The 12,547-nt window shown below is 38.1% G+C and overlaps 1 protein-coding gene across 1 annotated transcript in view; it reads right to left on the bottom strand.

Annotated features, from left to right (window-relative positions):
• Positions 1 to 2,287: 2,287 nt before the first annotated feature.
• LOC137047187 (ethanolamine-phosphate cytidylyltransferase-like) overlaps positions 2,288 to 12,547 on the bottom strand; it is a 34,118-nt gene continuing 23,858 nt past the window's right edge. Inside the window, exons 6-13 of the mRNA XM_067424794.1 lie at positions 10,227 to 10,268; positions 6,800 to 6,938; positions 5,830 to 5,912; positions 5,643 to 5,720; positions 5,487 to 5,552; positions 5,301 to 5,366; positions 5,130 to 5,218; positions 2,288 to 3,645 (exon numbers count right to left, since the gene is read on the bottom strand). Coding sequence (XP_067280895.1) covers positions 3,543 to 3,645; positions 5,130 to 5,218; positions 5,301 to 5,366; positions 5,487 to 5,552; positions 5,643 to 5,720; positions 5,830 to 5,912; positions 6,800 to 6,938; positions 10,227 to 10,268 — 666 coding nt within the window. The 3' untranslated portion in view covers positions 2,288 to 3,542. The remainder of the gene's footprint in view (positions 3,646 to 5,129; positions 5,219 to 5,300; positions 5,367 to 5,486; positions 5,553 to 5,642; positions 5,721 to 5,829; positions 5,913 to 6,799; positions 6,939 to 10,226; positions 10,269 to 12,547) is intronic.

Genomic DNA, 12,547 nt, shown 5'->3' with positions numbered 1-12,547 from the left:
ACTTTTTCAATCAGCTGAGGAGAAACATAAAGAGAATACTATCTAAAAAGGCTGGGTTAAAAACAACCCAAGTTGAACTGAAAATGGACAAATCCAGTGATTGAGATGTTTTAACCCAGCAGTTGGGTTAAATGTTTGCCCAACATGCAGGGAAGTTTAATTTTACTCAACTACTATTCAAATATTACACTGCTCGCTTAAAAGAACCCAAAATATGAAATTAATGTTTATTAATAGCCTATCTTTAATAAATTAACATGCATTAATACGTTTAAGGAATAGGCTAATAATTAATCCCCTTTTTATCAAACTAATCAAAAATTGCTTATGAATAAATTGCTTATCATAAAAATGTCGCGCTCCACTTTATTCCTATGGGTAACATCAAGCGACTTCAACGCTTCAGCACAGCACTCCGGGAAGGCAGCGCAGCATTTGAACCGATTTGAATGCAGAAATGATGGGAAGCTTCACAACATCACGCTTCGGTCGTGTCGCAAAAGTGGATCTCCACGGTCACTGCTGTCAGGACTTCACGAAATCAACACCGTTACCAAAGAAGTGTGTTTTTGACAAGAGCGGTCCCAACGATAAAGGTTCACGGTTGTGCTTTGGAAGCAGGCGGTGAGTAAAACTGCTTCAAATGTCTGTGTGGTTGGCTATCGTTGCGTAAGTAAACATCAGTAAACAACACGATCGTGTATAACGTTAGTTAATTTATCAATGGAGCATGCGATCAATGGTGTGTGTTTAAATACATTTGTTTAGCTGACCACTACAGGTGTCAGTTTGTTTATTGTAAAACCACCCAAACATAAACCTAGCGTTCTCACAAAGTGTGCGGAAAGACTCGGTACAGCCCATATTTCTTTTATAAATTTAATAAAACTAAAGACTTTTCGGCGATATGAAGGATGCAATACTACTCTATAGGTACTCAAGATTGACATGAGATTGACTGAAAATGAGTGTTTCACCCCCCCCCCCCCCTTAAGCTAAATAGCAAAATCCCCTTTGTTTCATGAACACCCCTCAGTGTGACCTGTGTTTATCAGTGTGTATCTATATATCGTCCATTTTACTCCTTTTAATTCTCTTTACAACGGTATACTGTATACACCCGGCCATCCACGAGATGTAAAAGAAATGTGGTGCCTCAGATCAGGCCACCTTCTTCCATTGCTTCGGGGACCAGTTCTGATACTCACGTGCCACTGTTGGTGTTTTCGATGGTGGACAGGGGTCAGCATGGGCACCCTGACTGTGTATTCTGACACCTTTCAATCAGCTTTAACTTCTTTGAGCAATTTGAGCTCCAGTAGCTCGTCTGTTTGATCGGACCACACGGGCCAGCCTTCGCTCCCCACGTGCATCAATGAGCCTTGGCCGCCCATGACCCTGTGGCCGGTTCTCCGCTGTTCCTCTTGGAGCACTTTTGATAGAGACTGACCACTGCAGACCGGGAACAGCCCACAAGAGCTGCAGTTTTGGAGATGCTCTGACCCAGTCGTCTAGACATCACAATTTGGCCCTTGTCAAACTCACTCAAATCCTTACGCTTGCCCATTTTTCCTGCTTTTAGCACATCAACTTTGAGGACAAAATGTTCACTTGCTGCCTAAAATAACCCACCCACTAACAAGTGGCGTGATGAAGAGATAATCAGTGTTATTCACCTGTCAGTGATCATAATGTTATGCCTGATCTGTGCAAGGTCATTTGCTTATGCTTATATGTGTTCATATTAGATCTTTCGATTTATGTGTTTCGTCAATTAACGAAAACACATAAATCGAATTAACTAATTAATTAACACAACTAATTAAACATATTATTATTAATTGCAACACCTGTTTTTGATGATCCTCTGCATCACAGTCATCACAATTTGGCCCTCCTCAAACTCACTCAAATCCTTATGCTTGCCCATTTTTCCTGCTTCTAACACATCAACTTTGAGGACAAAATGTTCACTTATGTATATATATACACACACATATACATACATACATACATACATACATATATATATATATATATATATATATATATATATATATATATATATATATATATATATATATATATATATATATATATATATATATATATATATATCCCACTATTCACTATTACAACTGCTGAAAGAGAAATAAACGAAGAAAAGTCAATGACCAAGAGCGTAACTAAAGCAAACACTGATCACCATAATGGTGACTTCAATTAAAAACATTTAATAAAACACCAACATCTAAACCTCTGTTCATTTTCAATAAGAACTTCTGTATGACAGAAATTGTGTCAAACTTTATTCACTGAATTAACTGCAGTTAATTCAGTTATAGATTGGACCCACACAGATATTACAACAGTAGAGTATAGTACAGTAGTGTTCATTTAACACTGAGGATTTTGCTGTGAAGTATGTTGAGTTGTTAATAAAAAGTTGAAAGAATGTTTCAGGAACATCAATCACACTAACCTTAAAAAAATGTTTTACTGACATTAAGAAAACTGGTCATTTTAATGTTTCCATAACCAAAACAGAATTTTTGGAAATCATTCTTGGAACAAAACTTTGTTAGCTGGGATGATAGAATTGCCCTTTTTTGCGTGAACTAACTCCTATCCCACTACAGGAATGTGACATTCTATCAAAAGAGCCATCCTGAACATGTTCCTTTATCGTTTTGACTAGATACAATGATGCAGTTAAAAATAATAAAGATAAAAAAGGTTAGTAAGAACATGTTAAAATGCTAAAATGTTTTTTGAACAGCATATCCTAGAATAATATTTTTATAGAACACTAATTCGCTTTGCTGGAGTGCTTTATAATGAAAAAAAAAAAAAACTTCATAGCCATTGATTATGACAGATATATGTATATATTAATTATTTATCATGAATAAACCATATTAGGACTTTTAGATTGTTATACAGCTGATTCGGGAGTGTTGGTTTCCGGGCGAAACTGGAATCTCTGGACTTACATGTAAAGGTAAGGGTCATGTAAGTCATCTTGGTCATCAAAGTGCACACATACTAGCCCCCCTTTCTTCCTCAGTGAGTAGATCTGATCAGAGTGGCCATCAGGAGGAAATGATGAAGAGTTGTAGGGGTTCACAAAAGCACGTCAGCTAAATGGACACACCGACTCAATCTCACGGCAGTTTGTAAATATTTCACGTTTTGGCAAATTAGTAAGAATTTCTGCAATCTCATTCATATGATTTCATACGATCTACTTATACCCCAGTGACGGTTATATTTAGAGGTGTGGTACCTTCATGCTTTTTCCCCTCAATTTTTTGTTTCCTTGCAATTGCATGAATTCATACGAAATCACCAGCTCGTAAAACTTCCTGTGAGATTGGGTTAAACACACAGCTCCCAAAAACAACACGTGCTAATTCAGCAATAAAAGGTGCTTCCAGCTGCTGGTGTTGTGATAGTATGTAAGTCCAGTATGTAGAAGAAACATTAGAAAAGAGTCAACTGCATGTACTGGGTTTTGTTAGTCTTTGATGGTGTACTTTTCCCTACAGCACAGCCTGTGCTCTCTCCTCTTCCTGTCGCTTCATGGCCTGGATCACTGCCATCTCTTTGGCCTCTTTTTTCTGGTTTCTTGCCTCAAACAGCAACCTGGCAGGCACAAGAGGGACAGTAATAATACTAGCGTTGCATTGATAATTGCTGACAGTGCTTGTCCATTTCAACATCTCACATGAACAGCCAAATATAACTTGCTTTCTATTGTTATTTTACTCAAACCTGCACTACAAAAAATGTTTTTCTCGCTTAGTATTTTTGTCTTGTTTCAAAATATCTAAATATTCTTACATTAAGAAAGATTTACTAGACGAGTAAAAATTATTGTCTTGTTTTGGAAAGAAATAACTTGAAATTAAGAGAGTTTTTGCTTAAAATAAGCAAAATAATCTGCCAGTGGGGTAAGCAAAACAATGTTGTTTTCTCTTTGAGTTAAGATTATTTTTCTTACCCCCTTTGGCAGATTATTTTGCTTATTTTAATCTTAATTTTGAGTTATTTCTTTCCAAAACAAGACAAGTACTTTTGCTTGTCTAGTAAATACTCCTTGTTTTAAGAATTTTGAGATGTTTGGACTAAACAAGACAAAAATACCAAGTAAGAAAAGCATTTTTTGTGAATTTGGAGCGTGAATTTCTACAAAACAATTTAAGAGTTAAGTATAGCCACAACATTTTAACATAAACATGACATGAGATTAGTCCTGCTATACAGTACATTCTCGGCCACAACCTGTCTAAAACCTTTAACAAAGATGAAAATGTCTGCTTGTAAAAACTAAACCAATGTAAGTGCATTAAACATGTTTCCATCGATATATGGACACGGAGGAATGAGTTGAAATAATTTTGTAACAGATGCAGTCAATAAAGCTTATCTCGTTTTGAAGCTGAAACATTCCTGTTAACCTGCATCCACAATTTGGAGCCGAGACCAGGAAACAACATAATTACACCAATAAGGCATAACATTATGACTAATATTGTTGGTACCCCTTTTGTTGTCAAAACAGCCCTGACCCATCGAGGCATGGACTCCACTAGACCCCTTAAGGTGTGCTGTGGTTTCTGGCACCAAGATGTTAGCAGCAGAACCTTTCAATCCTGTAAGTTACAAAGTGGGACCTCCATGGATAGGACTTATTTGTTCAGCACATCCCACAGATGCCAGAATGGATTGAGATCTGTGCTCCTCAAACCATTCCTGAACATTTCTGCTTTGTGGCAGGGTTCATTATCCTGCTGAAAGAGCTGCAGTTTTGGAGATGCTCTGACCCAGTCGTATAGCCATCTCAATTTGGCCCTTGTCAAACTTGCTCAAATCCTTCAACTTGCCCATTTTTCCTGCTTCTAACTAAGGACAAAATGTTCACTTGCTGCCTAATATATCCCACCCACTAACAGGAGATGAAGAGATAATCAGTGTTATTCACCTGTCAGTGATCATAATGTTATGCCTGATTTGTTTAAGGTCATTTGCTTATGCTTATATGTGTATATTTTCGATATTTCGATTTATGTGTGTTTCGTCAATTAATTAATGCAGTTAATTAAACTTATTATTATTAATTGCAACACCTGTTTTTGATGATCCTCTGCACAATGTTGTCAGTGGTGAGACTGTTTCCACTATCCACGGTCCGCAATATTCCCATTTTCCTGGGTACCTGTGTGTGGAAAACATGCACAGATGATCAAATAAAAGTGTGTTGTGCTGAAATTTTGAGTAAATCTCAATGTGGCACTTACAGCAAATGGGTCGGATCCATCTCTGTCTAGAAACACTTCGGTTTTGCCATGGCACACCAGGTCTACCTACACCATGAGGACAGTGTGTTACTCTATGGCCACGTTTACATAGTCTCAGTCTCAGACAGTTTTTATGGTCATGGCCAAACATCTGGCTACAGGTCAACACAATAAAGGAGTGGATACCTTGAAATGGTCCAGCAAGTCTTTTGTTACAGCATATGGTGCTCCTATAACAACTTCAGAGACATACTGAGAGATTTGGAAACAAAAGGAAGAAATTCATATCAAACATATCAAGACATAAACAGGCACCGACTGCGATCAGTATCAAACACTCACTCGACAGGCCAGCACACTCAGAGTCCTCTCATGGATGTTCATGATGGGATAGTTTTTTCCCTTGTAACGATTCACTTCCTAGAATTATAGTAAAAAGTAAACAAGTATGCAGTTCCTCCTTCTCGCACATCTCTTCCAGATTTTTTTCAATAATAATCTTTCAAAGACTTTCCTGCATCCAGCTTACCTGATCAAAGTGCAACCCCACGATAACATATGGCTTCTCTGAAAGCTTGGACACTGCATCCAGGAAATCCACATGGCCGATGTCTGATGTACATTGGGTCAAAAAGTAAATTATCATCGTCTTAGGAGGGACACATACACACGCACGCTGTAATAGTTTCTTGGACCAGGCGTTCTCATCCGCTGCGCCTAGACTATGAATGCGTTACCTTTAAATATTAGATTGGCCCCTTCCTTGGCTGTATTTAAATCTCGGCTAAAAACCTATCTTTTTGATTTGGCAAATGGCTGAGGATGAAATGTATTGCTTTTATATTGTGTTTTTACTTTGTCTTTTGAATTGATGTAAAGCACACTGGTCAACTTGGGTTGAGTTTAGTAGTGCTATATAAATAAAATTGACATTGACATTGACAATTTTGTGAGTGAACAGTTTCTGCTGGCATATCTTCAATTAATAATTTACAATGTAATTCAGTCATTTTGATTGTGTTTGTTCAGTCTTCTGATGTGTGAGTCATCAGGACACACACTATATTGCCAAAAGTATTGGGACACCTCTCCAAATCATTGAATTTAGCTTTTCCAGTCACTTCATGGCCACAGGTTTATAAATCAAGCACTAGGCATGCAGACGCTTCAACAAACATTTGGTATGGGGTTGTTTTTCAGGGGTTGGGCTTGGCTCCTTAGTTCCAGTGAAAGGAACTCTTCAGCATGCCATTTTGGACAATTTCATGGTCCCAACTTTGTGGAAACACTTTGGGGATGGCCCCTTCCTGTTCCAACATGACCATCCCAAAACTTTAGTGTTCTTTGTTATTTACAGACAATCTTCCATTTCACCAGATTTTTACAAATCAATATATGGATTTTGACAGCCCCAGTCTTCATTATAGAGAAGAGCACTCTGGATATTTTACAATACTTGTTCTTTTAAGTTTGCACTAAGTCTAACCATGAAAGGATACGGAACAGGTCAAAAGCTCCAGCCACATAGATGATGGTGTCTCCTGGCTGCGGTTCCTGTCCCGAGGCAAACTGGATGATTTTTTGAGACGTCTGCAGGAACTGTGACACTCCTGTCCAGGGACTGTGGCCCTTAGGACCCTGTGGCCAACAGTACAGAAATGATAACAAACAGCAATTACAGCCATACATGTCCATTTCTATACATGCACATTTATATAGTATACTTTTATAACACAATTTATGGAGCATGGGGAATTTATGGCTCAGTGTAAGGTCAGTGGCTCTGACAGGCCTGATTGGGACGTGTGCTCTCATTCACCTGCACTTCCTCTTTCAGTGAAGCCACATGCAGTCTCAGCTGTCGGAAACATCACTTACAAATATGCATCCCTACACATGTCAGATTTAAAAATGCTCCCAATGGAGTCATCATTGGCTTATGTATATTTTTTTTTGGTTTAGAATTGAATCGCTGATCTACAATAATTAAATGCAATTACATTGGTACACTATTGCGGCTCTTTGCGTTTAAACATTAGGCTATTAATTATGATTGTGTGGCAAAGTTAGATAATGTCACAATCATTATAAATAGCCTAATGTTTAAACGACAACTCTCTTACTATCTTGAATACATAAAGTACATAAATTAAATTATTACACAGAATGGTGTCTACTGTCTTTGGTTTATTATATCACTTACACGTTGAAACCAACCACTGTATAGTTTACCATCCCTGTTTGGAATACTCCAGCCAAAAATATTTTACTCACCCTCATGCCCTCGTCCCAGATGTATATGGCTTTCTTTCTTCAGATGAACACAAACAAAGATTTTTAGAAAAATAATCCATCTTTGTGAGTCCACATAAAGCAAGGACCTCTAAAGTAGACACTTCAAAATCCACACAAAATGAACATGACAGTAATCCACACGACCCCAGGTGAATCAGCAATGTCTTCTGAAGCAAAATGGTAGCCATGTGTCAGGAAAAACATTTGAAACTAGTATAAACCATTGCTTCCAGCCATCTGTCAATATTCCCTTTCCCTTTTTATTTTTATTTCTATCATCATTTTATTTTCAGTAAAACAAGTTAATCATTTTAATGTAAAATGTAAATGTAGTTTTGTGAAATAGGTTTTAAAATATAGAATAAAAATATGTGCGTTAAAATTGAAAATTTGTAATTTCAAAAGTAATTTTGTGTTGCTGTTTAGAGCTGAACATTTTTTTGTATCCTTGATAAATATTAGCCATGGTTATGCTACTTGAATGCTGAAGTACACTATATATTGCCAAGAATATTGGGACGCCCCTCCAAATCATTGAATTTAGGTGTTCAATCACTCCCATGGCCACAGGTGTACAAATCAAGCTCTAGGCATGCAGACGCTTTTACAAACATTTGTGAAAGAATGGGTCACTCTCAGGAGCTCAGTGAACTTAAGAGTGGTACCGTGATAGGTTGCCACCTGCGCAACAAAAGTCCATGACAAAGTCCATTCATGAAATTTCCTCACTACTAAATATTCCACGCTCAACTGTTTTACTGTAATATATTATTAAATGTATTATAACAAAGTGGAAGCAATTGGGAACAACAGCAACTCAGCCATGAATTGGTAAGCCACATAACATTCCAGAGCGGGGTCAGTGCATGCTGAGGGTCACAGTGTGCAGAAGTCGCCAACAGCTACAGACCTCCAAACTTCTGTGCCCTTCAGATTAGCTCAAGAACAGTTCATAGAGAGCTTCATGGATTGAGTTTCCATGGCCGAGCAGCTCATCCAATCCTTACATCACCGAGTGCAATGCAAAGCGTGGGATGCAGTGGAGTAAAGCAGCCTAGAGATGTGTTCTCTGGAGTGACCAATCACACTTCTCTGTCTGCCAATCCCATGGACGAGTCTGGGTTTGGCTGTTGCCAGAAGAATGGTACTTGCCTGAAGTGTACTTGCCATTGTGCCAAGTGTAAAGTTTGGTGTAGGAGGGATTATGGTGTGGTTGTTTATCAGGGGTTAGGCTTGGCCCCTTAGTTCCAGTGAAAGGAACTCTTTAGCATACCAAGACATTTTGGACAATTTCATGCTCCCAACTTTGTGGAAACAGTTTGGGGATGGCTTCTTCCTGTTCCAACATGACTGCACCAGTGCACAAAGCGTCGGCCCATAAAGACATGGATTGAGTGTGGTGATTATGGGATTATGGTGTGGTTGTTTATCAGGGGTTAGGCTTGGCCCCTTAGTTCCAGTGAAAGGAACTCTTCAGCATACCAAGACATTTTGGACAATTTCATGCTCCCAACTTTGTGGAAACAGTTTGGGGATGGCTTCTTCCTGTTCCAACATGACTGCACCAGTGCACAAAGCGTCGGCCCATAAAGACATGGATGAGCGAGTTTGGTGTGGAGGAACTTGACTGGCCTGCAAAGAGTCCTGACCTTAACCCGATAGATCCCCTTTGGGATGAATTAGAGCGGAGACTGAGAACCAGGCCTTCTTGTCCAACATCAGTGCCTGACCTTACAAATGCGCTTCTAGAAGAATGGTCAAAAATATCCCATAAACACACTCCTAAACCCTGAGGAAAGCCTTCCCAGAAGAGCTGAAGCTGTTATAGCTACAAAGGGTGGGCCAACTCCATATTAAACCCTACAGATTAAGAATAGGGTGTTATTTAAATTCATGTGCATGTAAAGGCAGGCGTCCCAAAACTTTTGGCTATATAGTGTATAAAACTTTTAAAAGTTTGATTGTCTGATAAATATGCTGTACAAGCAGCAACAAAAAATACTTTATTTCAGGAATTTTTTTTTAATATTTAATCAATTCCAGCTTCTTGACACTGTTGGCAATGCAAACTAATGGCTGGAAACTTATTTTCTGTGATATTTGTGTCAAGTGTAAGTGACATCACTGCCAGAGGAAGCGCAGGTGAGAGAAAGTGTGAGTCGGAGAGTGCAACTGCCAGTCTGCAGCCAGACCTTTTAGATAGTATTAGCTGCAATACCCAGAATACATTTTAAACCAGCAGCCAAACAGTAAGCCAAGAGTACACAATAATGTTGAACAACAGCCTTGTGGGCAGCCCTCCTGACAAACAGAGCAGCAGCGTCTGAGGAGACCCGAGTTTGAGTCCAGCTCAGCAAACAGAAACTCTGATTATGAACTGGGATGACAATAAAGCTTTTTATGCGCAGATACTTGTGAAGACATTGCTAGCAGAAGGAGGAACAAAAATGCAAAGCAGAAATACAAGTGAAATCATTATTGCAGACTTACCATATACTGACTAAAGCACAATTTTGAACAAGTATTGTGATGGAATAATAGTTGGTTTATAACAAAAATACATAAGAAATGGTAATTTTAAAAAAACGTCTCTGTTACAACAAGAACAGTCAACAGGAATAAAACACTCACTCTTCCAAAGTTGTCTGTGTGTTGTTGATAGTCTGAACTGCCCTAAAGAGGAAAGAAAGATAAAGAAATAAATGTCCAGTTGGAAACTATCAGAGATCAGAAACATACTCTTCACATGCAAAAGCATGCTTGGTCAGTGTACAGTGCATCTGGAAAGTATTCACAGCGCTTCACTTTTTCCAGATTTTGTTATGTTACAGCCTTATTACAAAATGGATTAAAATCATTTTTTTCTTCCAAATTCTACCAACATTACCCCAAAATAACAACATGAAAGAAGTTTGGTTGAAATATTTGCAAATGTATAAAAAAATTAAACCGAAAAAAATCACAAGACCAAGTAGGGTGGCTTTTGTATTACAAATATTTTGGAAAACGCAGCCCTGAGCCAAGGATATTTTAATATTTGTTCAGTGGGTTGGTATTCGATGTTCAATTTTGGAATTTGAATATTCTGGGTTTTTTTGCACTCCCCCTCGAAACAGTTCGTATTCGCGCTTGCTTTTTACACTATAAAATCTGCAGAAATACAATACTCTTATTATCTATTTATTTACATTATATTATATTTTAATAGGATGAATAGGAACCCAACCACGTAATACCTAATAAATACAGTTGCGTCTTAGCCTAAGCGTTCCCTGCAGCTGGAGTATATTCTCTGTCAAGAGCGCACGACTGCACAATATATATGCTTATATGGCAGAAGCGCATGCCTGAGCTTGCATTTTGGGTTAAGCTGCGTTGGTTTGACTTTGTGGAAAATAGAATAATAGAATGAAAATGTATTAGCCTTTTACCCGTTAGGGATGTGACAGTTTGAAAAATTACCCTTCACTGTCACATTACAGTGCTTGTGCACCGGACGGGAACGAGTGACAGTGCGGCTGTGCACATTTTACTTTTGGTTCGCCAATTTGGGGGCGGGTTGGTTCATTAGCCTAATATTCTATCTAGCCTAGAAATCTAGACGCACTCTAGCGGCAACAAATCTAATCTGCCGCAAGTTTTGTCTAGCAACTCTCAATACACTTCCGAGCTGTAAAAACCAAACTCTGGTCAGGCCAATCACATTGTGTATAGAGTCGGTGGGCGGGGCTTAACATAATGACTACATCATAATGCTACTACACAGCAAAAACTCCAGTGTTAACTCCTGAGAGTATATGTAAGACCACACTCAAGAGTGTTAAAATAAGAGTGTTAAAATAACACTGAAGCAGTGTTAAAGTTAATAATATAATTAACTGATTAATTGAGTGATGATTGGCAAGTATTGAAGATACCTGATGTTAACAAGCAGAATCACCAAATGAGAAAAATCTAAATTTTAAGTCACCATTATAGTGATCAGTGTTTGTTTAACTTGGGCTCTTGACCCTTGACTTTTTAAGATTATATTTTGTTTGGTGCTGTAACTAACAACCAGACAAGCCATGAGAAAAGCTGATTGTTTAGTGTTTGTTATGTTTTGATGTTGTCATTACTTGATTATTTGATGAAAAGATGTCCACTGAGGAGCCAGAATGAAAGTTTTTATGACATCTGTTTTGGATGTGATCTCCACGTCTGATATAGATGCTCATGGACATCAAGGTGAAATACTAATTTAAATCTGCTCATTGTGGACATATTTTCTATTTGTAATTGCAAAGCAACTCACAGACAGTGTGTGTTTATCCAAAAATCATGAAAACAAAATTAACAGATATTTAGATGTTGAGGATTTATGGTTCATTTGAAGTCACCATTGTGGAGGGAAGCATTTGCTTTAGTTGGGCTCTTGGTCCCCGTACATATGTTAGCTTTTCTTAGGCTATTGTAACTGTGTGTGTGAAACAAGAGTTGTGGCTGAGAAAGCAAAGCTAAAGAGACATCAGGTGTTGTCAGTTGATGATAACTAAATCATCAGAAAGTGAGTATCTGGTATTGTGTTCTTGTTTGGTACAATAGTAATTTGTTTATATCCTCTATAATCTTGTGAATCTGCAGTATTGGCACCAATAACCTTATCCTGAAGGATGATAAAGTACATGCACTCAATGTTTTGAGAACATATTTCCCATGGTCACACACAGACATCAAGATTTGGCCTATGATTCACAACAACAGTGACAAAAAAAAAGCGTAATGCATGATGGGTAGCTTTATAGAACAACACTGATGCTTGATTTGATTGTCACCGTTGTTGTGAATCATAGGCCAAATCTTGATATCTGTGTGTGACCATGTGAAATCTTTTTTCTCATTCTTCAGGATAGTTGTTATAGAAGATTATAGAGGCTAGAAACAAATTATATTGTGCCAAACAAGAACACAAA

The sequence above is a fragment of the Pseudorasbora parva genome, chromosome 2 (genome assembly GCF_024679245.1).
Source record: "Pseudorasbora parva isolate DD20220531a chromosome 2, ASM2467924v1, whole genome shotgun sequence".
Lineage (NCBI taxonomy): Eukaryota > Metazoa > Chordata > Actinopteri > Cypriniformes > Gobionidae > Pseudorasbora > Pseudorasbora parva.
Note: the sequence above shows the minus strand (reverse complement) of the source record. Positions and strands in the feature narration are given on the sequence as shown.